Raw genomic sequence first — 27,993 nt, forward strand, 5'->3', positions numbered from 1 at the left:
TACTCAGAGGATTGTGTTTGGTCAGTAGAAGTCATCAGAAAAGCCAAAGAATACTCAAGGCATCCACTGAACATCACACTGTTTAAAATTTGAGGAAATTCACCTAAGTGTTTTGTAGCAATGGAATACCTCCCATTTCTGATGGGCCACCTCTGTGCTGAAGCAGTGAATTAAAGGTTTTTATAAGAATTGGTTGTGTTTCTGACTTTGCCATACCCAAAAACCAAACCCAGTGCCGTCGAGTCGATTCCGACTCATAGCGACCCTACAGGACAGAGGAGAACTGCCCCACAGAGCTTCCAAGGAGCGCCTGGTGGATTGGAACTGCTGACCCTTTGGTTAGCAGCCGTGGCACTTAACCACTGCGCCACCAGGGTTTCCAGCTTTGTCACAGGCACAGATTTTACCAGTGCCCACTTACATCTCCTGAAAACTAGTCACAGATAATTAAATGCTTGCTCTCAAGCGTTCAGACATTCGATTCAAGTGGGAACAATATTGCTGATAAAGTTTATAATTAGTTATGTGGATAAAAAATATGCCATTTAAATAACAACTGTCAAACTTGCCCATGGAATAAAAACTCATTATTTGGATTCTATTTAGAATGTATTTAAAAACAAAAACACCCAAGAATATATTTAATTACCAGAAATGATAGTAATACCTCTTTAAATGCATTCTACATGCTTTATTCAGAAATAAGTAGATTGCAAGTTCAGAGAATTGTTTACTATAGATTTAAATCAATGTTAAATTAAGGTAATTCAGAGAAAGAGTAGCTAGACTCACAAATTCTTATCTCTTCTCTAAGTACTGTATGCCATCTGAGAATGAATAAATGTAATTACTGATATGAGAGAGCTTGTAGGTAACCAAAATTTAATAATCAACATTTCTTCTCATTATTTTAAGGTGTCAAGTAGATAACTAATACACAAGCCACAAACTGTGAAGAACAAATATATGTGCTTCAAGCTCCTGTTCTAATTAAATACAACTTACAACAAAGTTAATGGGACACATTCTTAATGATTTTCAAAATCATTACTGTGTTACATGGAAAAGAGCCCCTCTTTAATATTTGCATTTCTCCAGTGTCTGTAAGTAGCATGAAAAAAAGGTAGGGAATATACCTCCGACAAGTATCATTTCGGTTTCTCTCACAAGCCCTTCTCCACACACCATTCTGTGTCTATGTACTTAACCTCCCCACCACAAGCCCAACGCCAGCCCAAGAGCCTCTGTTATATCCTAAAGTAATTCCAGAGCCTTTCCTCAGTGGAAAACAGCTTTGAATACAGGAGTTATAGCCAGTGGTTCTCAAACTTCATTGCTCATAAGAATTGCCTGAGTGTTCTTTAAAAATTCAGACCCAGTTTCCACCCCCTGGGATTCTAATGTGGAAGTCTGGAGTGGGAACCAGGAATCTGTACTTTGTAATCACTGTTAGGGGGTGCTGAGCAATGTATAATCTTTCTAGCTTTTCCATTCACCCACAGCTGAGGGGTGGGAGAAAGAATCTGTAGTGGTTTGAATCGTGTCTCCACACAACTTACGTTCTCTTGGAACCTCAGAATGTGATTTCATTTGAGATGTAATTGAAGATCCAAAATAAAATCACCCTGGATTTGGGGTGGTCCCCAGATCGAATCCCTGGCATCCTCATAAGAAGAGGAGAGGACAGAAGGAGACACAGAGAAGAAGGTCATGTGAAAATAAATAGAGGCAGAGATTGGAATAAGAAAGGTGTCTACCAACTAAGGAATGCCAAGGATTACTGACAGCCTCAAGAAGCTCAGGAGAGAGGCATGGGGCAGTCCCTTCTTCAGAGCCTCCAGAAAGAACCAGCCCTGCTGACACCTTGATTTTGCACTTCTGGCCTCCAGAAGAATAGTGAGAAAACAAACTTATGTTGTTTAAAGCCACCTAGTTTGAGGTGAATTGTTATGGCAATCCTAGGAACCTGATATAGAAACCTTCAGAGAAATCAGTTCAGATGCAGAGAGGGAACATATATTTTTAAGAATTCCTTGTCTTGAAGACTTTATATTCTATCAAAGCAGGGGAGAGCTGGGAGGAGAGGAGACATGTGGGGCTGGGAGAAAGAAGTAACACCACAGAACAGGCAAGCCCCAATCCAGCAGAGAATGTACATAGCAAAAACTGGGCACCGTCAGGTGGGATCAGCACAGATTGAGATCATTCAAGGTATCTAGCAGCCTGCCCTTTGGGGAAGTTGCCCACATTTCTGTTGCTTTGCACTTGGTTCACCTTGGACTGCCCTGTTCTAACAAAATGTTGCTTCTAGTAGCAAGAGATAGAGAGACAAAGGTGGGGAGAGTAGAAAGAAATACATTCCTAATCTATGTAACCTCAAGACTAGCACAAGTACCTGGCACACAATTGTTACTGTTGTTAGGTGCCATTGAATTGGTTCTGACTCGTAGCAACCCTATGTACCAGAATGAGGCACGACCTGGTCCTGAGCCATCCTCACAATCATTGCTATGTTTGAGTCCATTGTTGCAGCCATGTGTCAGTCCATCTCATTGAGGGTTTTCCTCTCTTTAGCTGACCCTCTACTTTAGCAAGCAATAAATGCTCCATAAGCAGAGGAGAATGAAGAACACCAAAGACACGAGGTAATTATGAGCCCAAGAGACAGAAAGGGCCACATAAACCAGAGACTACATTAGCCTGAGACCAGAAGAACTAGATGGTGCCTGGCTACAACCGATGACTGCTGTGACAGGGAACAACACATCAGAAAACCCCTGAGGGAGCAAGAGAGCAGTGGGATGCAGACCTAAAATTCTCATAAAAACAAACAAAAAAAGACTTAATGATCTGACTGAGACTAAAGGATCCCAGAGGTCATGGTCCCCAGACCTTCTGTTAGCCCAAGACAGTAGCCATTCCCAAAGACAACTCTTCAGAAAGGGATTGGACTGGACTGTGGGATAGAAAATGATACTGGTGAAGAGTTACCTTCTTGGATCAAGTAGACACATGAAACTGTGTGGGCAGCTCCTTTCTGGAGAGGAGATGAGAGGGCAGAGGGGGTCAGAAGCTGGCTGAATGGACCCAAGAATAGAGAGTGGAGGGAAGAAGTGTGCTGTCTCATTAGAGGGAGAGCAACTAGGAGTATATAGCAAGGTGTATATAAGTTTTTGTATGACAGACTGACTTGCTTTGTAAACTTTTACTTAAGTAAAATTAAAAAAAAAAGCTCCATAAATGGTGTACTGGGTGGGATGAACTAATGTTATTCCCACTCTGTGTGGCTGTGTGCTGGTATGTAAATAACTTCGCTGCTCCAACCATCAAAATGTCTATTGGTAAGTATTTTACATTGTATTGTACTCTCAACGTGGTATGTTGCTGTTGTTAGGTGCTGTCGAGTTGGTTCCAGCTCATAGTGATACTATGTACAACAGAACAAAGCACTACTTGGTCCTGTACCATTCTCATCTTTGTTGCTGTGTTTGAGTCCATTGTTGCAGCCACTGCATCAATCCATCTCACTGAGGATCTTCCTCTTTTTCACTGACCCTCTACTTTATCAAGCATGTTGTCCTTCCCCAGGGGCTGGTCCCTCCTGATAACATGTCCAAAGTACATGAAAAGAAGTCTCACCATCCTTGCTTCTAAGGAGCATTCTGACTGTAATTCTTCCAAGACAGATTTGTCTGTTCCTCTGGCAGCCCATGTTGTATCCAGTATTCTTCACCAATGCCATAATTCAGAGGCATCAATTCTTCAGTCTTTCTTATTCTTTTTCCAGCTTTTGTATGCATATGAGGTGATTGGGTCAGGTGCACCTTAGTCCTCATAGTGACATCTTTGCTTTTTAATACTTTAAAGAGATCTTTTGCAGCACATTTGCCTGATGCAACGCGTCTTTTGATTTCTTGACTGCTGCTTCCATGGGCATTGATTGTGGATGCACGTAAAATGAAATCCTTGATAACTTCAATATTTTCTCCGTTTATTATGATGTTGCTTATTGGTTCAGTCAATTGTTCAACATTGTTTTATGTTGAGGTGTAATCCATACTGAAGGCTGTGATAGTTGATCTTCCTCAGTAAGTGCTTCAAGTTGTCTTCACTTTCAGCAAGTAAGGTTGTGTCATCTGCATATTGTAGGCTGTTAACTGAATCTTCCTCCAATCCTGATGCCCCATTCTTTTTCATATAGTCCAGTTTATCGGATTATTTGCTCGGCATACAGATTGAGTAAGTATAGTGAAGGATACAACCCTGATGCACACCTTTCCTGACTTTAAACCACGCAGTATCCCCTTGTTCTGTTTGAACAACTGCCTCTTGATCTGAGTACAGGTTCCTTATGAGCACAATTAAGTTGTTCTGGAATTCTCATTCTTCATAATATTGTCCATAATTTGTCATGATCCACACAGTCAAGTGCCTTTGCATAGTCAATAAAGCACAGGTAAACATCTTTCTGGTATTCTCTGCTTTCAGGCAAGATCCATCTGACATCAGCAGTGATATCCCTCATTCCATATCCTCTTCTGAATCCAGCAGAAGTGTGTATAAAGTAAGATAATTAGTATAGAGCACCACAATATGTTAAATGGAAAAAAAAAATCAATGAAAGCCCATAACTCTCAATTGAAATATTTAGAGTTCTATCAAATATCAGGAAACCCTGGTGGTATAGTGGTTAAGTGCTACTGCTGCTAACCAAAGGATTGGCAGTTCAAATCCGCCAGGTGCTCCTTGGAAACTCTATGGGGCAGTTCTACTCTGTTCTATGTGGTCACTATGAGTCGGGGTCGGCTCGACGGCACTGGATTTGGTTTTTTTTTTTTTTTTTATCAAATATCAAAAACAAATTTTTTTTTCTATCACTAAAGATGGCTGAACAGCAACCGCAGCACGTTTGCCCACTACCAGCACTGGGTTTGGGCTCTGTTACTACTTTTGAACGGAAAAGTGATTCTTAAGAGGATTCTTAATTCCAATTTTTAAGGCAAGTAACACTCAGGATGCCTCTGAAATATGTGTTGTTGCCATAGAGTAAGAAGATTTTGGAAAATATCAGAGATAGTTAAAAAAAGAAGTAATGAGGCTATTAAAATGAGGTAACGATGGCCAAGTTTTTACAATTTGAGCATCATATAAAATCATGTAATTATTTCAATTAATGAAATAAGTTATTTATGAAAGTCCATGGGTCCATACAAAATTCAAAAGATGAAAGTTGAAATAATGTGCACAGAGGCAGTTGTACTGTAAAAAGAGGGTGGATAACAGAAATTCATATATGTATTTTATTTCTTCCACTAAATATACATCTGTTTTTAAGATATAGATATGCACTTGTTTAAGTGAAAGTAAAGAGAACTAGGTATAGGGAATGATGAGCAAACCAAAGAATCCTCAGCATCATTTGACCTGGTGGATTTCCCCTAGAAATTTAAGGAAGCATCTTTGAACAACTTTCTTCACTTGACTTCCAGAACTCTCCACATGCTTGGGATTTTCCTTTGGTTTTATTCTCTACTCTTTTTCAGTCTTTTTCTGGCTCTATTTCTTCTCAAATTCTAAATGTTAAAATACTCCAGGGCTGGGCCTTTTGCCCTCTCATTTCCATCCATACTCATTCCATAGATTATTTTATCCAAATGCCATGATTTGAAATACCAGCTACACGCTGATAACTCCCAAATTGGTATTTCAATTATTCAATTCTCCTCTGAACTCCAGACTCATATTCCCATATGCCAAAGGGCCATTAACCCTTAGAGGTCTAACAGTAAGTCCCAAATTAATATATAAAAATAACAACTCTTACTCCCTTTCCAATCTTGTTTTTCCCATCTTTCTCATCTCAGTAAATGGTACCAACACTCACCCTGTTGCCCACATGCAAACCCTTGCCTCTTCTCTTTCTCTTACTCCTTACCTGTGATCCATTAGTAAATTCAGATGACTCTATCCACTGGAACTTACTAATGGAATCCAGCTACTTGTCCATCTTTGTCAGCCACCATCCTAGTGCCACCACTGTCTTCCCCTGGTTGGTCTCCCCCATTTCATCCTCTCCCTCTTCCAGCAGTCTCATCTCTGCATCGCAGCCTAATTAGATTATATTATTCCTCTGACCTCCAAATGATTTCTCACCCCAAATGGTTGACCTGCTTGCTTGTTAACCGAAAGGTTAAAGGTTTGTGTCCACCCAGAGATGCCACGAAAGAAAGGCCTGGTGATCTACTTCTGAAAATCAGTCATTGAAAACCCCGTGGTGCACAGTTCTACTCTGACACACATAGGTTTTCATGGGTCAGAGTTGACTCAACAGCAAGCGGTTTCCTGTGTGTTCACCACGGCCTATGACCTGGCCCTGCCTTCTGTGTCCAATCTTGTTCCTACCACTCTGCCAATCAGTTTCTTGGCAGTAGCATCAGGGCTTCTTGTTTTTGGATGAAACTATATTAGTTTCCTATTGCTGCTGTAAAAAATTACCACAAAATTAGTAGCCAAAAGCAGTATGAATTTACTGTCTTACACTTTGGAAGTTCTAAAATCAGGAGTCAGCAGGGCTGTGCTCCCTCTGGAGGCTCTAGGGGAGACTCTTTGCCCTTGCCTTTGCCAGCTTCTGGTGGCCACATGCATTCCTTGGCTTATAGCCTCTTCCTCGCATTATTCCAACCTCTGCTTCTTCATCATATCTCCTTCTCTGATTCTCTCGCTCCCCTTTTCCTATATACACATCCTTGTGGTTACATTGGGCCCACATGGATAATCAGGGATAATTATTCCACCTCAAGACCCTTAATTTAATCAAATCTGTAAAGCCCTTTCCGCCATGTAAGTAACATATTTACAGGTTCTGGAGATTAGGATGTGGCATCTTTGTGAGGGGCATTATTCTGTCTACCACATACACCTACTTCATTTCTACCTAAGAACTTCAGAGGGTCCTGTTCCCTCCCCAACAATTTGCATAACTTTCTCCCTCACTGTGTTAAGTCTTCTTTCAATTATTTATTCAGTGAGGCTCTCTTCAACCTATTGTCCCAAACTGCTCCTCTTGCTTCCATCACTCTCTTTCCAGTTACACTAAAATGTTTATTGAATGTCTTTCTGCCCTACGCTATAATGCAAGCGTTATTAGGACAATGACTCTGTGGATCTGTACACCAATGTAATACAAAATTTAAAACAATGCCTGGCACAGGGTATATGCTCAGGTAATTTCATTTTATTTAATGAATATGTGCAAACAGAAACTAATTCAAGAGTAGGAAGGGTTGAGCACCACCAGTGGTCACACACAATATTCGGGTAAAGGGGGGGGGGGTGGATTTTTATGTCAACCCACATTAGCATAAGCAGTTACACCAAATAATCAAGGGAAAAAAAAGGTTCAACAGTATGAGGCAAGATGATGAACTAGTTCTTAAAAGAGAGGTAATTTCGGAGATCTGATACAAAAATTTCGAGGAAATAAAACTTATGAGTTGACTAATATAATATGATACCTGCTAGTAAAAAATACGTTATTAAAAATAGTGCTAATAGAATAAGTGTCAAGGAAATAGGTTATATAATGAGACCAAGGGAAATTTAAAGAATACATGATTCTAAGAGGGGAGACACTAGATTGGAAATGGATAAAACTTGTGAGAAAGGCAAAAATCTAAAAATATTAATGATAACAGTAAGAGATTTTTAACTACCAAGAGATGACTACCAGCTCAAACTTGAATTACTTTAGCAAAGAAACCAAGTCCTGCACCCTAACAAAAAATAAGTAAGTCACTAACTTGACCTTGAAATCTCTACGGGCCTAAGGAAATGCTCTTCTTCTTGGTCTGCAAATATTACTCAAATCTTCAAAAGGTATCGTAGCATTTCTGCAACTTGAAGAAGATAATGTATTAACTATTAGTCTAACCCACAAAAGCCAAAGGAATAGGCAGATAGAGAAATGAATTGAACCCATGATGTTTATGTTTTAGAAGAGATTTAAATAGAAGTGAAATAATTTTTTAATTACTGTGTTTGTGTATGTTCTATGTCCTCCTTATAGTGCTTAGAGGATTCAAATAATTCAAATGTTAAATTGTAATTGCAGTATTGATTAACCCATTGCAGTATCAATTAATGTTATTTTATAGTCACTGCTTAAATGTTTAAAAAGTTGGTTATCAAAGTTTAAGTAGGTATACCAGTTTAATAAATTTAGCACCAAATAAAGTACAAATAGTAGTGTGTATTTTTTGAAATTGCCCAAGACACCTTATTTATGAGATCACCTATCTGAGGAACATTAACCCCCATTTCAAGGAATTGTTTCAGTAAGAAATAAGGTAATTCATGTGACGTACTTGGTCAGCTCTGAAGAGCTAAATTCAATAATGGAAGATTGGCAAGAGGACTCTCTTATGGCTGATTTCATTACTGATATTTTTCTATTTGATAAATATGACTCAGACTGTAGATCTATCTATACATGACTGTCCAACCAAGCGACTGAATGGCGGTTGCCTCTGGAATCAGGGATGGTGATTGACTGGCAAGGAGTATGAGGGAAATTTCTTGGGTGATAGAGATGTTTTATATCTTGATAGGAGTGTGTAGCACACAGCCGGTATTTTCAAAACTCATCAAACTGTACATTTATAATTATGTATTTAATTGTATGTAAATTTTACCTCAAGGAGAAAAAAGAAGGGCAAATAAATATTGAACTCTGGTAAGTTACTTTACAGAGTAAAGCAATCTCAAACTACTTTTTATTGTTGTCTAAACCTGAGCATAGAGGAAGCCTGGTAGCAAAGTGGTTAAAACAATCGACTTCTAACCAAAAAGTTCAGCAGTTTGAACCCATCAACAGCACCTTGGGAGAAATATGTGGCAGCCTGCTTCGGTCAAGATTTACAGCCTTGGAAACCCTATGGGGCAGTTCTACTCTGTCATATGGTGTTGCTATGAGTTAGAATCAACTTGACGGTAGTGGGTTTGGTTTTGGTTTTTGGAAACCTGAGCCCTGGTTGTGCACTGGTTAAAAGCTTGGCTGCTGACCAAAAGGTTGCCACTTGGAATCCATTACTTGCTCCTTGGAGACCCTATGGGGCAGTTCTACTCTATCCTGTGGGGTCACTATGAGTCAAAATTGACTCGATGGCAACAGGATATGCAGCACATAAGTAAATATACTGTGAGTTGTAAGAAAAGCTTTCCCATTTTTGGAGATGGGAGTTATATGGTATGTGATTTGAATTGGAAGTATTATGTATATATATGTATGGGGGTGTGTGTGTGTGTGCATATAGCGTAATTTTGAATTTATTTATCTATATATCTATATCCATCTGTCTCTTGAGAGAGTCTAGGAACAAAGATGCAGTAACAGTAGCAATGAGCGTATAAGAACTTATTTTTTGAAATGTAGAAGGAAATAAGATTAGCTAAATGGAACATGGGCTTCTTGGAGAAAAAATGTTGATTCAAGGGCTAAGGCACAGAAAGTACAAGATGAATCTGGAACATCTTTTTTTTTTCCAGAAAGTAAAGAGGTATTCAAAGACTAGGGTTACAACAACATGGACATAGGTGCAAACATGAAGGATTTCCCTTTGGCCAACTCTGAGAAAAACTGAGCCAGTGAATAAAAAAAACCCTAATAAAAGAAAAAACCTATTGTATAAAATAAAAATCTCTTGAGTCTGTATTGATACAAAAATCAATGAATATATAAATAAATGGGCAGGGGTGGCAATTTCTTTCTTACCTATACTATTTATAGAGTTCAAACTAATAAATAAGAAAGAATGATGGAGTTAGAAAAGCATTAATAGATACTAAAATTAATGGTTCAAAGTTTGATGGGGAATAGGATATTTACCTTGTTTTGATGGAGCTTCCCACAAATTACTTAATTCAGTGCGTGCTCTGCAGTAGATAGTAGAAGAGCCGGTAGATACCATCTTAACCAAAACCTGGACAAACAGACATCATGTGCCTCCTGATATCATGCACCGAGAAGAGGTAGAGCTGCCCAAAGACATGCGACCTGAATCTAATTCTGAAGAAACCTTAGATAAATGCAAGTGGAAGGACTTTCTACAAATTGGTCGGTATTCTTCAAAAACAATAAAGACGAGAGTGACAGAAAGACTGAGGGACTATTTGAGATGAAAGAAGATTAAAGGGAATAACTGCTAAATGCAATGCACCAGGTTTTTCTGTGGCAAACAAACAAGCAAGCAAATAAGCCAAGGGCATATTTGGAAAAGTTGACAAAAATGAGTATATATATTGTGTACTAGATTATAATTAATTAATTATTTAAAAATTAATTAATGTTACATTTTCATGACTTGATGATTATCCGGGTCCTTAAAAAAATACATGGAAGTATTTATAAAGATAAAGGGTACAATATTTAACATACTATCAAATGGTTCAGAAAAATATGTCTTCAGATGTGGAGAGAAAGGGAAAAATGAAGCATAGAGTGTAAAATATAAACCCTTGGTGAATCTGGCTAAAGGTATACAGGAGTTTGCTGAAATATTCTTACAATTTTTCTGCTTGTTTTAAATTATATCAGTACAGAGAGTTTAGAAATGTATTGGGTGTCTACTGTGCAAGACTTGGACTCTTCTTTCATGAACTCTCCTGTGAAGGTTCATCAGCACAATAAAATCTGTATTGTACTGTTTTATGACTTAGCTTTCAAAAGTACTGCAACATCTTAACTATCTTAGGAGGTAGATATCCTTGTGATCATGCTGCAGATGAAGAGACTAAAGCCCAGAGATACTTAAGTCACTGGTCTGTAATCACACATAGGTCAGTAGCATGTTGTTAGTAGTTATTAGTTGCCACCGAGTCAGCTTGAACTCATGGAAACTTTATGTGTAAGAGAACGGAACGTTGCTTGGTTCTGTGCTATCTTCACGATCGTTGCTAAGTTTAAGTCCATTGGTTCGGCCACTTTATCAATCCATCCTATTGAGGGCCTCCCTGACCTTTGCGGACGCTCCGCTTTACCAACCATAATGTCTTTTTCTAGCAATTGGTTTTTCCTGATGACGTGTCCCAAGTAAGCTAACCAAAGTCTCATCATCCTCACTTCTAAGGAGCATTCTGGTTGTATTTCTTCTGAGACTAATTTGTTCATTATTCTAGCAGTCCATGTTATGTTCAATGTTCTCCACCAACACCATAATTCAAATGCAGGTGAGCAGCATAGATAGAATCAAAACCCCATCCTCTGATTCAAAGTTAGTCTTGCTCTTTAGATTATAGCGAAGTTGGCCCATAACCTTCCAAAACTATCTTTTAAGGTTGGAGAAGAAGATAGTTCGGGGAGAGAGGAAGAGAACTGGCCCTGGGACATTTAGGATCATCCAAGAGTACTGAGGCAGAGCGATGAAAATGGAAGTGTTGACAATAAGAAAGAACACAGGAAACGAGCTCTCCAATTAAGCCGTCTTAACCACCTGCAGCCTAAAACATCTGGAACAGGTTTACATTGAGGACAAGCCCTTGTGTTATGTGATTTCCATAAGTTGCTTTATCTGTATTATTCTTTTTATTAGAAAATTAAGCCTTTTACTATACAACTAGGGTTTTAAAAAAGTCAAATAAATGGTATTAGCATATTGATAATCTGTTTTTTGGTAAAATTATCTAAAGTTATATCCGAAGCCTGCTTGTTTTGTTAGAGACATGAAATAGAAAGCAAGAAAACTCTTGGCACCTAGAAAAGAAATAATGCCATTGTAGAGGGTAAGAAAAGTAAAATACAAGGTTGGAAATAGTGAGGATAATATTGAGTTCATTGCAATTCTATTACAGCTCATCTTTGCTTGTGTTCAAATTGAAACCCTGTGAAAAGACATTTTATTTCCTCTATGACTGAACATGTGTTTATATTAGAACAATGGTTTTTCAATTTTTTGGTATATTTGTGGTTTGAAAAGCTGTAATATTGGTATCATTGACCTATGCTAAGCACATCCTTAAGGTAGATAATTGGAAGATGTCAGTGATATTAGTGCAAGCCTGGCTGACATTTAGAAAGCAAGAGCTCTGCAAGAACATCAAACAGAGGAATGTACCAAATCCGAGGTTTAATACAGGAGCTTGCTAACTTACTAAGACTTACATATGTACAAGAAGAATCTTTAGCTAAAAATACCCTTTATTTACTATACAACTAGGATCTAGATGTTACCCATCTGTGACATGCCTGAGGCAGGGAGCATCATGTAGACAAGGGTTAAAGCCGGGTTAGGGCAGGAGATAGGAATATCAATGGTTATAGACGTTTGTTACAGTATGGTTGGAAACATTAAATATAATTATCAGGAGGCAGCAAAGTCAAGAAGGTAGAATTTGTATATGGGAGAAGCAGTAGTTTTGGCACCTAGACACAGGGCTCAGTTCACAATCAGAGAGAGCTTTAGATGTAGATCTGGATAGCGCCATTGGAGGTCAGCTGGTTGGCCAGCCTGAGATCTGACTGAGGGTCCTCATTCTCTGGGTTCCTAGGATCATGCATTTGAGTCGCCCTCTCTCGGCCATGATGGCTATTTAGACACATACTCAATCCATTAGCGCTCGTTCTTCCTGGCCCTCTTTAACTCCCCCCAAAACCTTCCACAATCCTGTGTCAGATAATTTGTCTTCATCCACTCAAGAACTTTCAATTTCTGTGTCGATGGGGAGAGTTAACACTTTTAACCTGATTAACCATTGCTCCTGCTTCCATGCCTGAGCGCACACGGGTTCCTTCCTCAGGAATCCTGACAGCTGGCTATGGAGGGGCTTATTCTACTCCTCACAAGTAGGTTCATTCTCTGGAGACCTCTCCTACTCATTCAGGGCAGGAACCCTAAGTCAGGGTTTAGGAGTCTCTGCTGAGAATTTGCATTTCTCGTAAAAGTCACCAAGGGATCTTGTTAAAATGTAGATTCTGATTCAGTACATCTGGGGTTGAAATGCAAGTTGTCAGCAGGGGGTCAAACTGAAAATAAGTGGTTGGAAGCCCTGCTTTTTTTCTGACCTAATTCAAAACTGCTAGAATGTGATTATCTAAAGAGGTAGTTCCCTCATGCAGAAGTAGAGAATTAACATATTCACGGGCCCACAATTATTGATTTTCTCCTCCTTTTGTTCTTCACCCTTTATCCGCTCGATTCATTCCTCTGGTCCTGCTTTAAAACCAAAACCCAAACCCACTGCCACAGAGTCCATTACAACTCATAGTGACCCTATAGGACAGAGTAGAACAGGGTTTCCAAGGAGCAGCTGGTAGATTCGAACTGCTGACCTTTTTGGTTAGCAGCTAAATGCTTAACCCCTGAGCCATCAGGGGTGGTGCTGCTTTAGGAATGGCTATTTCAAGGGGGGTGAAGATATACCCTTGCTTTAGAATTCGACCTGGATTTTCTCATATTAATTACGTTATAGAAAAAGAGTTTGATATGGTGGATATTAGTCTTAATTTTTAGTTAAAGGAAGTATCAAACTAAATCTGACTTGAGAACTAAGTTTTATTTATTTATTTTTATTTTTAATCCTCGTGCATAACAAAGTGCTTACTCATGAACTTCTAAAAGCAAAATATATTTCTAACTTGAGGGCTACCTATACATGCTTTTTGATACTGACACTTTGCGGATGATAAATATTGGCCTCATTGAATGCTGTTGTTGCTGTGTGCTGTCAAGTGGATTCTGACTCATAGTGACACTATAGTACAGTGTAGAACTGCCCCATAGGGTTTCCTAGGCTGTAATCTTTATGGAGGAACCCTGGTGGGGCAGTGGTTAAAGAGCTCAACTGCTAAGCAAAAGGTCGGGGTTGGAACCTGCCAGCCATTATGCAGGAGAAAGACATGGTGGTCTGCTTCCCTAAAGATTTCAGCCTTGGAAACCCTATGCGGCAATTCTACTCTGTCCCACATAAGGTCATTATAAGTCAAAATCCATTCAGTGGCAATGGGTTTTGTTTTGGTTTGAATCTTTTCCAGGAGCAGATCGCCAGGTCTTTTTCTCCAGAGGAACTGCTGGCGGGTTTAAACCTCTGACCTTACGGTTAGCAGCTGAGTACTTTAACCATTGCACCACCAGGGCCCCTTTTACTTAAATGATAACCAGCTTAATTTATAGATAAAATGCTAATTTCACACCCTTAAATGCTTACCTTGTGAATCAGTTAAAAAAAAATTCAATTTTTATGTATGTGGGAAACAGTACTTGATGAAAATATCTAATGAGGGTTTGTAATGACTTGAAAGTTTATAATGTCATGAACAGTAGGAGCATTTCCCTGGGGGGTGGTTTGGAAAGCCTGTATGAAACGGGCTCGCTCAGTGATGTCTGCTGTAGCGAGGTGGCCTGAGAACAGACCCTGGGACTCACCCGTATACACAGTGTGCAGCGGACACCAGCCAGTCGCTGCTGACAAGAGAAGCGCCACAGAGCAGTCGACCATTATAATACAGAGCAACGACCCAGGGCCAGGCCCCTTCTTCCGCATTACTTCCTCCGACGATCTTCGGGCTGACTTCTCGAGCCACCGGTTTCTCCCCACATGCTAGCAATAGCATTGAAAAAAAAAAAAAGCATATATTTTATGTATTTTATTTTGATGAGTTTCTTTTAATCATGAAAATTGAGTGGATCGCTACACAATAACTTCAAGTGACATAAATATTCTATTCAGAATTTTAAACTGAAGACCTGGAAGAGAACATGACAAAATATTGACTTACTTTTCTGGTTACATTGCAACTGTATCAATGAATCCTGCAAACACTTTTGACTGTAAGAAAAGAAGGATATTTTCAAAAATTGGGAACTTAACATTTTAAAGTAAAGCAGCGCAAACAAGCGTATTTTCTTAGCAAAAACGACTTTGTAACATAAGTATCACATATGAAAACTCAGAAAGACTGAAACACACAGCAGAAAAAGTCTGGTGTAGAAGTCAGACATGAGTTTGCATTCGTACTCTACCGCTGACTCTTGGTGTGATTTTGGATAAGTGGCTCACTATCGCTGAGACGCTTTTCTCGTTCATAAAGTGGGAGTAACAGCACTTACCTCACTGGAATTTTGTGAAAATGAAAAGAAATACATGTAATACAATATCATTGTGTGTTACCCACAGTCACACTTGACAAATGATAACCCAAACCAAACCCGCTGCTGTGGAGTCAATTCCAACTCATAGCAACCCTGTAGGGCAGAGTAGAACTGCCCCATGGAGGTTTCAAGGAACAGCTGGTAGATTTGAACTGCCGATCTTTTAGTTAGCAGCCAAGCTCTTAACCACTGAGTCACCAGGGTTCCTAATAAGTGATAACCTGTTGCCGTTGAGTCAATTCTGACTTCTAGCAACCCCATAGGACAGAGTAGAACTGTCCCATAGGGCTTCCAAGGAGCACCTGGTGTTTTCGAACTGCCGACCTTTTGTTTAGCAGCGGTAGCTCTTAACCACCAACTGCACTACCAGGATTTCCAATAAATGATAGCTCTTATTATTTCGCTTGAACCAACCTTGAAATTTCATCATTATGTAATACAGAATATGCCCCTGTATTGCTAATCTGACAACTATGCAGTCCCCAGTACTGTGGACCTGGCTGTGGGCTTGATTCAGGGAATTCAATGATGATCCAATAGCAGGTGTTGTTTTCATGGGAGACAGACATGTGCACAGGCAAATGTGAAAACACAGTGGAAGTATAAATGATTAAAAAAACTCACCATCTATTTTAAAATTTGGACACCAAATTTTTCAAAAGCCAAGCATTCAAAAGTCAAAAATTCAATGTTTAATTCAAAAATTTAAACATTCCTTTAAAATGTGTTATCCTGAGTCTCCACTAGAGATCAGTATAACATAAGGAATTAAAATACTTGCCCACACTATTTCATAAAGCAGCCCCTGCAGATATTGTTCCCTTTAAAATACACACATACCATAACACACATGTATAACTTTAATGGTTCATGTTTATATATTTAACTACATCTAATTGTGCATGTTATTTAGGTGCTTGAAATTTTAGGGAAAAACAAAATAAACAAATCAGTCCTAACAATACATGTGAGATTATAAATACAATCAGAGCAATTCAGAGTCTCTGGAACATATAGGATAAGATTTATTTGAAATCAGATACATCCTTGTTTTATGTTTGACATACTATTTAAAATAGAGGATAATTTCAACTGAAATATAAGGAAATCTACTTATACTTTATTAATAGCCAATGTGTGTGTATATATTTTCATCCATCTAGATAGCCACCTTTTTAAAGTGTTAAAAAGCAAAGATGTCACCTTGAAGACTAAGGTGTGCCTGACCCAAGCCATGGTGTTTTCAATCACCTTGTATGCACGCAAAAGCTAGACAATGAAGAATGAAGACCAAAGAAGAATTGATGCCTTTGAATTATGGTGTGTTGGCGAAGAATATGGACTGCCAGAAGAACAAACAAATCTGTCTTGGAAGAAGTACACACAGGATGCTCCTTAGAAGCAAGGAGGGTGAGACTTTGTCTCACATACTTTGGACATGTTATCAGGAGGGATCAGTCCCTAGAGAAGTACATCATGGTTGGTAAAGTAGAGGGTCAGCAAAAAAGAGGAAGACCCTTGACAAGATGAATTGACACAGTGGCTGTGACAATGGGTTCAGGCAAAACGATGATTATGAGAATGGCACAGAACTGAGCAGTATTTCATTCTGTTGTACATAGGGTCGTTACGATTGGAACTGACTCAATGGCACCCGACAACACCAGATATAAACATACTCCTCACTTTTTGACTGTCTCGTTATCTTATATTTTGCATTTACAATAATAGTAAAAAATCTGCTAGCTAACTATTTTGCACATTAACAACATATGTCTGGCAGTAACAAATGACAGGCGTGAGGGAAGAGTAACGCTGGTGTGGTGGTTAAGGTTATGTGTCAGCTTGGCTGGGCCATGATTCTCAATGGTTGGGCAGCTATGTAATGATGTAATTTGGCAGTTATGCAATGATGTAATTATCCTCCATTTTGTGATCTGATGTGATATCACCAATTTGTATAATGCTGATTTTTGCATAATAACCTGGCCTTTGAACCTAACCATGTTAATAAGTGAGAAGTGGGTATAGATATATCAGCATGTCTCCATAGCTCCCCAAAGAAGCCTCAATTAACTCCCTTTCTATTATCTGCTTGTAGTTGAGAGATGAAATAGTAATTTTCTGGATGTGTCCTGGTGTGCTGTGAAATTTCATCTATTCTCTTTCTACATCTATAATACTCATTAGTAAAAATCCATATTCAAAATGTTCATTTTTCTGAAACATTTTCAGTGACCTCAGAGAGACTAAGCAATGCTTAATACTCTGTGGTATGTAAAAATGTGAAGAAAAATGTTAATACATTTAAGAATTCATATATTTTAGCAAGCACAGAAAAGTTTCAGCTTAACTTCACAGTTAACCAGGAAATTACACTGAACTTGGCACCTCCTTCTCCATATATTTTGGTTATTCAAAATTTTCATGCATGAACACACACAGGTAGTAGAGGTGTCTCAGTGTAGAGGACTAAGTTAGGGGAATAAATTGTTTAATCTCTGCTTGGAACAAGTCAGGAATCCTCACTTTATCCAGATGTATTTAGTGAAATCGGTGAGAAACAGAAATACTGTCCCAACCTTTGGTTCTAGAGTCAGAGCTAGGTTAGTGCCTCCATACAGGAAAAAAGACAGTGCCACGACCCCCTGTCTTTCTCTTAGCCCAGTGGGGTAACACTGCCATATAATTGAGGAAGAAAGACAGTACCACGACCCTGTGTCTTTCTCTCAGCCTAGGCGTAGTGGTTAAGTGCTATGGCTGCTAACCAAAGTGTCGGCAGTTCGAATCTGCCAAGCACTCCTTGGAAACTCCATGGGGCAGTTCTACTCTGTCTTATAGGGTTGCTATGAGTTGGAATTGACTCGACGGCACTGGATTTGGTCGTTTTTTTGAGTGGGGTCACACTGTCATATAACTGAGGAAGAAAGACAGTGCCACAACGCTGTTGTCTCCACCCAGTGGAGTAACACTGTCACATAAGTGGATGCATTTTTATCTACCATAACAAAAGGAACTAATTTTCTCCTAACATATACCCAACAGCATGACCTTTATTCTTGTTGAAAACATCATGTTTTTCCCTTTTTTCTACCCTGCAGAATTGCTATTTGAAGTGAGCGCTGCTGTGGGGAACTTAGAAGATATCACATTAGAGTGCTAAGCTAGCAGGTTTTGGAGTCACAAAGTCATGAGTTAGAATCTCAACATTGCCTACCAGTTTGTGAACTTGTGCAAGTTATAATTAACACTGAACCTCTGTATTCTCATCTCATCCTTACAGTGGAACAATAGTACTTAAATCGTAGAACTTTTGCATGGATTGAAAATAACCTATTGGTTAATGGAGGAAAAAAATGGATGTGTTCCTACCACAGTGTTCATCACATAACAGGTATTCAATAAAATATTTTGATAAGCACTTTAGATCCTGTATCTAGCACTGTGCTTAGAACATAATGTTGATCAATAAATATTCAGTGAAATTTCCACTATGTCTATGACTACTACTGCAGTGGTCCAAAGAATTGGCAGAAAATGGAGCCAGTCCTAACAGCTGCATGAATTGTATAACATTTTCAGCTATATTGGGCCAAATTGCTGGCATTACTTTGGGCAGCCCTTTCCCAGTGACAGGAAAGGGTAACCCAAGTCTCGTGTTTACCTCACGACAGGAGAAGTGAATGGGGATATAGGTCAGTACATTTTCAGAGTTGGAGGAATCACCTTTCCTGACATCCTCTTCCTTATTTTCTATTACAAAAATGAGTACTGTGGGTATTTTCAAAAGTACCTGTTTTCATGGGGTAATAAACATAATACTCTCTGCAATAACTAACTAACCAACCAACCAGTTAACCAACTAAATAAGTGTCTGTTCTTCTGCCAACCCAGTATAATGTGGCTAATGAAGGAAGAGATTAAGGACATTTAATTAGGTGGCTCATTGGTGTGATAAAAGGCTGAAGTTACCTATGCCTGTAAGTGTTGTTTCTTTCAGACAACATGAATGTACGTATAATAGTGACATCAGTGTAAGACGATCCTGGCATTTTGTTGGTGAGCATGAAAAACCTAGTTCTGATCTGAAACATGCATATAGTTAAGACAAATGTTTTGAGGAATTTTCCTTTGTTCTTCTCCTTATTGATTCTTAAATGTCTATAGGATACACATAGAAGAAATCCTCAGTGTACAAGCTGCTTCAAGAAAGACCTCTAATGTTAATATAAATTTAGACATGTTTTCTAGAATGAAAATCTGGATGCCTGCTTTCTCACTTGCAGGTGCTCTGCTTCACCCTCAATGATGGTAGTAATATCAGCCAATGCCCAGGCAAATATTCTTATAAGACATTCAACTGCAAACAGAGTGCTTTGACTGCTACTAAAAATACTCTTCGCCAGTGCGTTTTACTGCTCTAGCTCATGGAAATGGTAACTTTTTATGAATAGCTGAATAATTATATAATTTCTTTTATTCACTAAGTATGTTGTACAAAATACTACGAGCTAATGCCCCAGCAATGGCATCTTAAATCCTGACCCCTAGTTATGGATTGTGGCTGTTACTTTCTCCCAAACACAGCTGCCCTTTAAAGGTACTGTAAAATTCAGGAACCAATTTCAACAAAAAATACCATTAGTGCCAAAACAGGAGAAATGACATAATCTAAACTAAAACCAATCTTTGAATACAGGAAGGACACTGCCTTTTCAAACTTTAGTAAAGACTATAAAAATCAACTTAGTATTAAAGAGCAAAAGAGACTATGTGGGCATAACTAGAAGTCTGGACTTCTTCATTTAACTTTTACATTGTATTTGCTGCCATAGAGCAAAGCAGAGAAAATAGTATCATGATATGTTTTACCTCTTCCTTTCCTTTCAATTGATATGTAATTTGTGTTGGTCTCTTTAATATGATCAACATTGAACCAATTTTTTCCAGGTCTCATATTTCTTTCTATATGATTTAATTCTTTATGAATCTGGGGGTAAGGGTAAAAATAGTGTAAAATTAAAATTTACTGAATCACTACCAGTGTGCTAGACAGTTACATATACAATATCTTATTTAACCTTCTTAACATGTCTATGGGAGCCCTGGTGGTATAGTGGTTAAGCACTCAGCTGTGAACCAAAACGTCAGCAGTTCAAATCCACTAGCCACTCCTTGGAAACCCTATGGGGCAGTTCTGCTCTGTCCTATAGGGTCACTATGAGTCGAAATCGACTGGACAGCAATGGGTTTGTTTGTTTTTTCAGTTATGATGTCTATGAGGGTTAGGCAGTATTATCAGACAGAATTAGTTAGACGCTGTTTGAGATGATCTGAAGTTTTTTGTTTTTACAGTTGCTCATGGCAATTCCATGTGTTGTAGAGTAGAACTGCTTCATAGGCTTTTCAAGATTGCAAACTTTTATAAGCAGATCAGCAGGCTAGTCTTCCTAGGCTACTCTGGGTGGGTATGAACCGCCAACCTTTCAGTTAGTACCTGAGCACTTAATGGTTTGCACCACCCATCTACTCAGTCATTGGATGAATAAAATAAGTCAAATACTTTCAATATTACATGGCCAATATGTGGTAGTATTCAAATTCGACTGGCTACAAAATTGATCTTCTTTTTAGTCCATGTACGAGTACCCCAAGGACAGATTTTAGTACCCACCTAGGTGTTGGTATTAGGCTGCCATTAGGTGCTGTGTTCAGCTTTACAAATGGGCCATCTCCAGTGGACAAGACTGGCATAGATGAGTTCTCACTCCTAGGGAAAAGCACACACAGATCAAAAGAAAAAAAAAAAATACTTTCAGTCATTTATTGTTGTGGGCATTCAAATAAATTATGGAATTCCATACAAAGAGACTAACATTTTAATATAAAATCTCAGATGTTGTGCTATCTAAAAGTTGGTGCAAAAACAAAACAAAACCCACTGCCATCGAGTCGATTCCAACTCATAGCGACCCCATGGGGTTTCCAAGGCTGTAAATCTTTATGGAAGCAAACTGCCATTTCTTTCTCCCATGGAGTGGTCAGTGGTTTCTAACCTCTTACCTTTTGATTAACAGTTGATTGCTTTGCCCACTGCAAGACCAGGGTTCAAGTCTATAGAATTACCCATAAAGCTGCAATATGTAGTTTTTATTATTGCATAATACCTCTAGTCCTTGATTGCACGCTCATATATTATTTTACAAAGTTAAAAATCAGTGCACATATTGTTTTGGTGTCTGATTTTTCATTTGACATTTCTTGTTTTCCAGTAGTTCCCATAATGATCAGTTTTAATGACAACATTTCGAGAATTGCTGCACCATCATTTATTAAGCCTTTCTCCTGTGGTGTGTAATTCTCTTTTGAAACAGGCATGCTGCTTAAGAACAACGTAGTGTTTACCTTTCAAAAGGTTGCTTTGTTCTTGATATTTCCATCAATTCAAAGCAGCACAAGCCGTTATTTAAAGCCAGAAGCCATGTGGCCACCCTGAAAGGGTATATATAGCCTAGACCTGCAAGTATCAAATAGTGAGCCAGAACTGGGTGGAAAATGAGATACCTCCCTGTGTTAAAAGGCATTTAAGCCCCTGGGCTTCTTTTCCCTGAAAACATATTTATTTTGTAATTCAGCTTTCAGCTATGTACCTTCACTGAAGATATCATAGTGTCAGGAAATGTCCAACACATTTTGGTTCCCTAGGCTCCGCTGAAGACTTGTAGCTTCTCAATTCCTAATCTTGTTTCTTATCTTTTATTTATTTCAGACTTTAATCTTCCTATAAAAATATGATATGCCTTCGGTCTGGAAAAATTCTGATTCCTGCTTTCTTCCTCTGGTTATCAGGGAGACAATGGGTTTCTATCTTTTGGTGTACAACTGGTCATGATGGAGCCACCCACTGCCCCTCCAAAAGAAGGCCCAATGTTTCCTCCAGACTGTGGCCAACTCTGGCTCTTTTCTATCTGGGTAAGGATATAGCTGTTATGATCAATAAAAGGAAAAAACATGAGGTGGAGGGAGTTCTTCTCACTTTCAAGTGAGACAACCCCTTGAGTAAACTGGAAGATAGTCGGTTACCTTTCACCCACTGAACAGAGAGAGTAACGAAGGCTATACTTAATGTCCCAGAATTCAGCATTTGGCACTTATATTTTATAGACAGGAAAAGTAACTCAAGTACCCGAAGCAGTGTCGATTCCTTTAATAAAACCTAAAATGGATTTACTAAAGGAAAGATGAGTGTTTCTGTTGTTAGATGTGAAGATATTCATACCATGTGAGCAGAAGGATTGTCTTATTTAAATATCAATATAAAATGTATTTGCTATAATTTAGAAAACAAACCAAAAACAGGCATAACGATTTCAAAGGGCAGGGAGGATGCAGAAGGTTAGACAAGCTCTAGGTCAAGAAGGACGTCACCAGCTAAGAAGCATTTTGTTTAAGGACTTACATTACGACAGAACACAGATCCAAAGAGACCATTAAAAAAACAAAAACAAAAAAACCATTGCCATTAAGTGGGTTCCGACTCATAGTGACCCTAGAGGACAGAGTAAAACTACTCCACAGGGTTTCCAAGGAGCAGCTGGAGGGTTCGAACTGCCAACCTTTTGGTTAGCTGACAAACTCTTAAATGCTGCGTTACCAGGGCTCCAAACAGATCTTAGAGGGCCTTAAATTTTACCATTGGTACAGCTTCTGTTAGAATTCATTGTACCACACTTTCCTTTTAAAAATATCGAAGACTGCCTATCCAATTTGAAGACACATAAATTGTGTCTACTTTGCCTGCAGGCTTTCCAGAAATACCACTGGAATTGGTTCATTAGTGCATATCTTTGCTGTGAAGGTAAAGGTGGTGGGTCATAGTTACTCTTCATTTTCCCTTTTAGACATCTCTCATCTTTTTACCTTTGCTCGCATTCCTAGCGTCCTTATTATGCTGAATGCCTGTCATGTATTGGACATTCTTCTAGGTAGTTTTCTAGCTTCCTGACTCTACAAGCTTTTTCTATAGTCCTAGGATTCTCAAATGGTGTTGTCTGGACCAGCAGCATCAGCCTCACCAAAGAATGTATTAGAAATGCAAATTTCCCATCTCCACCTCAGATCAACCAAATTAGAAACTCCAGGCATGGAACCCAGGGATGTGTGTTTTAACAAGTTCTCCAGGAGATTCTGATGCATGTTACAGGCTGTGAACCACCACCCAAACCCCAAACCTACTGCCATCAAGTCGACTCTGACTCATAGCCACCCTATGGGACAGAGTAGTACTGCCCCATAGGGTTTCCAAGGCTGTAAATCTTTACAGAGCAGACTGCCACATCTTTCTTCCATGGAGTGGCTAGTGGGTTCAAACTGCTGACTGTTCAGTTAGCAGCAGAGCGCTTTAACCACTGTACCACCGGGGCTTCTCTGGGAACCACAGTGAGCCAAATATAACATCTACTTCTTCTGCTTGCTAAGAGTTTTTCTTTTTTACTTCTAAAGTGACTTACAGTTACCTGATAAGTCATCTATGTTAAGGCACTCATTACCAAGTAGGGGAATACCTTGAATAGTAATGTATTAAAAATGTACTTCACATACGTGGGTTTTAGACTCTTCAATTATCTCTAACTGTCCCCCTTTTCTTTCCCTTGGATATCTCTCTTAAGACGGACCCTGAAGGGATGCATTAATTTCTCCAGAAATTCAAAATGAAATCTGGACAAAGATTAAATTGAATAATGTTAAAATTATTTATGAATCAGTTTTCTTGATGGTCTTGGCAGCTAATTTTTTTTAACATTTGCCTATTCTAGAAGAAAGGAAGACTAGTGGTAAAGCTTTAAGAATAAAGGATGTTCCAGAAATAGTAATTGTTCTACCCGGGATTCACAAATGCTGTTCCACAGTGATGTTTTCATTGTTCCATGAAGAAGCAATAAAGGTTTATACACAGAGAAAAGAGACACCCATATATCTTATATCATGAGATTGTCTTTTCTACATTTTTAATCTCAAACTTGCATGAGAAAATAGAATGCAGTTGACTTTGCACTTACGTTGGCATGGATTATTTAGAATAACTGGGCAAAATACTCTTGAAAAAAATACAAAGTTTTTGAACGATTAAATTTCTGTACTAAATGTTGATGTCAGCAACCTTAGAGTGGCATGTTGGGGCCATCAGTTTATACAGATATTTCCAGGTGCTGGATGTTAGAGTTTGGAATTTAATTTGAGACAGACTATCTGCATTTCAAATCCTGCCAAGTCAAACTCAGCCTTTTTTTCTGACTGAACACGGTTTATCCCAATTGGTATTCACATATAAACAGAATATAAAGCAGCAGAATAAGTTTACAACAAACTATTCCTTATTTTAAGAAATGATGGAGGCAATAGATACTACATTTTAAAAAATGTTCTTGGCAAAAATAAAAGGTTAGTAACTCTATGTTGTCACTGTTTTTGAAGGACAAAATCTCAGAATGACTGCGAAGTTGAATTGTTAAGAAGGACTATATGAAGTTCTGCAGCTAATGCATTCACCTGAGGCTTTCCATATCTCAGTTGCCTTTTCTTGCAAGAAAATTAGTTGTTAACGTTTACAGAGGTTGTGTGTGAAGATTACAGATGGAGCTTGTGCTTTTTAACTCCTGAAAACATTGCAGACCTGCAGAACTAAGCAACCCCATCACACATTAGCATAGCGGTGCAGAAGTTTGGTATCACATAGAAATGTCATATAGTATTACCTTGTTGACATACTAATGCCTCCAGGAAAGCTATTTCTCAATCTTTATTACCATTTTTATGGGTTATGTGCCCTCAAAGGGCTCCCCTGGTTTCAGGGAAACTTTATTCTATGCGAGAAAAGAAGCATATAGATGCAACCATTATTATTTTTTGAGGCCATATATAGAGTATAAAAATATACTCATAGATGAATTCTAGGGAGAGAAAGAAGGATATCCCAAGGCTACTTGCACACATTAAATCTGCTGCCTCTCTTCTCATGCCCTGCTTAGGTTTCTTCTCTTTTGTCTCGCTCCTCAGACTGTATTTGCTGCAATAAGAATTCTCCCCTGAAGCAGGAAGGAAGGAGCTTAGGTAGGGATGTTTTAAGCTATTGGATACACTAAAGCAAAAAAGAATAATCACACATTGCAATGTTGCAGCCAGGCACTGTAGCCCATTTCACACCCCAAAAGGTTTAAGTAATGAATAGAGCCAGGTGGGATTAGCCTGAAAAGCCTTTTGAAGAAGGACGGACCTTCCTTTCAGATTGGAGGGAAAGAAGGGATTGATTTGGCAGGGCAGGAGGTGGGCGAGAGCATTTTAGGGGTCATGGAATAGTGGAGGGAAGGGATTTCAGGCAAAAGATGGCAAATCATCCCCAAACAGGGTCACGCACGTGGGCAGTCCTTTAAGCACCTTGATTGGGCTGGACAAGTTTCAATTACCATTGCTTATTCATTTACCACATTTGTAAGAACACACCTGGCTCTCCCTGAGAGCCATGAAAGCTCTTAATGAACAGGTACGTGAAATTAATTTTAGATTTTCTGACCTCAGCCCTTAAAATTTGTAATACTTCCAGAGAAAGAAAAAAATAGATCAATGGAAAAATTATCTTGACCTAGTCAATTTCCTCCTTTGTACAAGTATTAAGAACAAGAGAGAAACTGATGAGGCAGCCTGGTGGATGCTCCCCATTATCTTATAAATGTAATCTCATTAGGAAGGAAACAAATCCTTGGCCATCTCCAGCTAAAAATATGGCTGATATTTTTTTTTTTTTTTATTTACTTAGTGATACTTAGGGGAGATTGCTAAAGAGACGCTCTCCTTTATTAAATCCTTAGGCACTTTATTAAGTCCTTAGGCACTCTCTATGCTTTATTAAATCAGGTCACAAATGGGTTACATTGTTGGATGACCAGATTAGAACCTCTTGTAGTAAACGCTTGACTCATACGCACTTTCACATGATCTTCTCCTCAGTTGCTTTTGAAGTTTATTTATTTTTGAGTAATAGGCATGATTACATTTTATGTGAAGTTTGCTTGTTGCATATATTTTTTCTTTGCATTATTATTTCAGAGGGCATACGTGAGAAATTTCTTTTTGAATTTAGGGGTAGGAAAAACCTGTCTTCATTATGGAATTGGTAGCATTTATTCCATCTCACAGTGAATGCTATGTGATATTCAATGTTTTCTTTTTTGTGTGGGTTTTCAAGAATCTTAGATACAAATGTTAGTAATTGGGCTAGACCTTTCTGTTTTATAGACTTGCCAGCTTATTCCTTTGGACCTTATTTTCATATGCTGTTGCTAGCTGCTGTTAAGTAGTCCCCAGACTCATGTGGATGGTGCCCGGACCTGCATAATCCCCATGATTGGTTATGGATAAGGCCATTGTGATCCATAAGGTCTTTATTGGCTGATTTTCAGAAGTAGAGCTCCAGGCCTTTTTACCTAGTCCATCTGCATCTGGAAGATCCACTGAAACCTGTTTGGCATTATAGCAACACCAACCCACCACTGCCAGACAGGCGGTGGCTGTGCACGTGGTGTGCCAGCTGGGAATTGAACCTGGGTTGCCTGCATGGAAGGCAAGAATTCTACTACTGAACTACCAATGCCTCGTTTTCACATATAGTGGTCTACTTACTATACTGCATATGCTCTTTGTTATAAATCACCTCAGTTTCTTTTTGAAAAGAGAGAATGGAGAAGTTAGAGAAGGAGGGAGTAAGAAAGTGAGGAAGGAATGAAAACATAAGGAAGAAAGAAAATAAGGAAATGATGAAGGAAAGAAAATTTAAAGGATGGGAGGGAAAAAGGAGTATTACTCCATTAAATTTTACCAATTTTATTCAAAATTGTCCTTGGTCTCATAGAATAAACATCAGTGATTATAGTTTGAGCAGTTATAAGTACTCCTTAGAAAATAAATAGAAAAAAAAAATATGGAAGCTTTAGTTACCTGCTTTATAGGGCTAATGCTTTCTCCTGGTCTCACCTGTGTCCATTGCAGAATACAGAAGAAAAAAGCCCCTCCCTAAATAACAGGATCTAAGGAAATGATAAAGGATATTGATTTGGGGGACAAGATACTCTCTTGTTGCTTTTGTGTAATAGACGAAATAACTATATATTGCAGAAAATTATTGGTAGGTGATTCATAATTATACCAGAACATAAAAGATTTTCTTGCCCTTTTCTGTGTATAATATAGTATCAATAATTTCATTGCCACATAAAACTCTTCGTGTTACAAAATACGTATTAAAGAGTATTAGCCAAAATAGGAGTTAAAGACAATGAGAATTCTGCCTTAATTGTGTCAGTGCCAATAAAGTTACATTTAGGTAAAAGAGTCAGTTATTTCCCAGTAATATGTTTATCAATATTGCAGTGTGATTAATTACTTTTGTGTGTGGCCTTTCTAGCCACGGTCTTGTAATTTCCATCCAGGTGATTGGGCAGGACTGCATGATAAGGTAATTGTGGCCCACCAAGGGGATTGATGAGTTTTGCCTTAAAAGAGAGCCAATTCCAGAGCAGAGAGGAGTATGCTACCACCACCAAGAAAGAACAGCCAGAAGCAGACAGTGCATCCTTTGGATCCAGGATCCTTGCACTGAGAAGCTCCTGTAAGCAGGAGAGAGAGAGGAAACTGTAACCCTGAGGATGGTGAGAAGCCATGGCAGGAGAGACCCAGCAGCAGAGACCTGGCAGCAGGAGATAGTGCATTGGGCTTCCCGGCCCATGGAGAGAGAAAGCTGAGTGCCTTTGGGGAGAGACCTAGGGCCAAGGGAGAGGCATGCTTGCGAGCACAGCTGTCC

At 38.8% G+C, this 27,993-nt stretch overlaps 1 protein-coding gene across 1 annotated transcript in view; it reads right to left on the bottom strand.

Moving 5' to 3' along the window:
• The window catches only part of TMPRSS15 (transmembrane serine protease 15), a 135,581-nt gene that overhangs the window by 11,577 nt on the left and 96,011 nt on the right, over positions 1 to 27,993 (bottom strand). Inside the window, exons 19-21 of the mRNA XM_003410179.3 lie at positions 20,815 to 20,910; positions 14,768 to 14,817; positions 14,415 to 14,589 (exon numbers count right to left, since the gene is read on the bottom strand). Of these exons, the coding sequence (XP_003410227.1) occupies positions 14,415 to 14,589; positions 14,768 to 14,817; positions 20,815 to 20,910 (321 nt within the window). The remainder of the gene's footprint in view (positions 1 to 14,414; positions 14,590 to 14,767; positions 14,818 to 20,814; positions 20,911 to 27,993) is intronic.

The sequence above is a fragment of the Loxodonta africana genome, chromosome 20 (assembly GCF_030014295.1).
Source record: "Loxodonta africana isolate mLoxAfr1 chromosome 20, mLoxAfr1.hap2, whole genome shotgun sequence".
Taxonomy (NCBI): domain Eukaryota; kingdom Metazoa; phylum Chordata; class Mammalia; order Proboscidea; family Elephantidae; genus Loxodonta; species Loxodonta africana.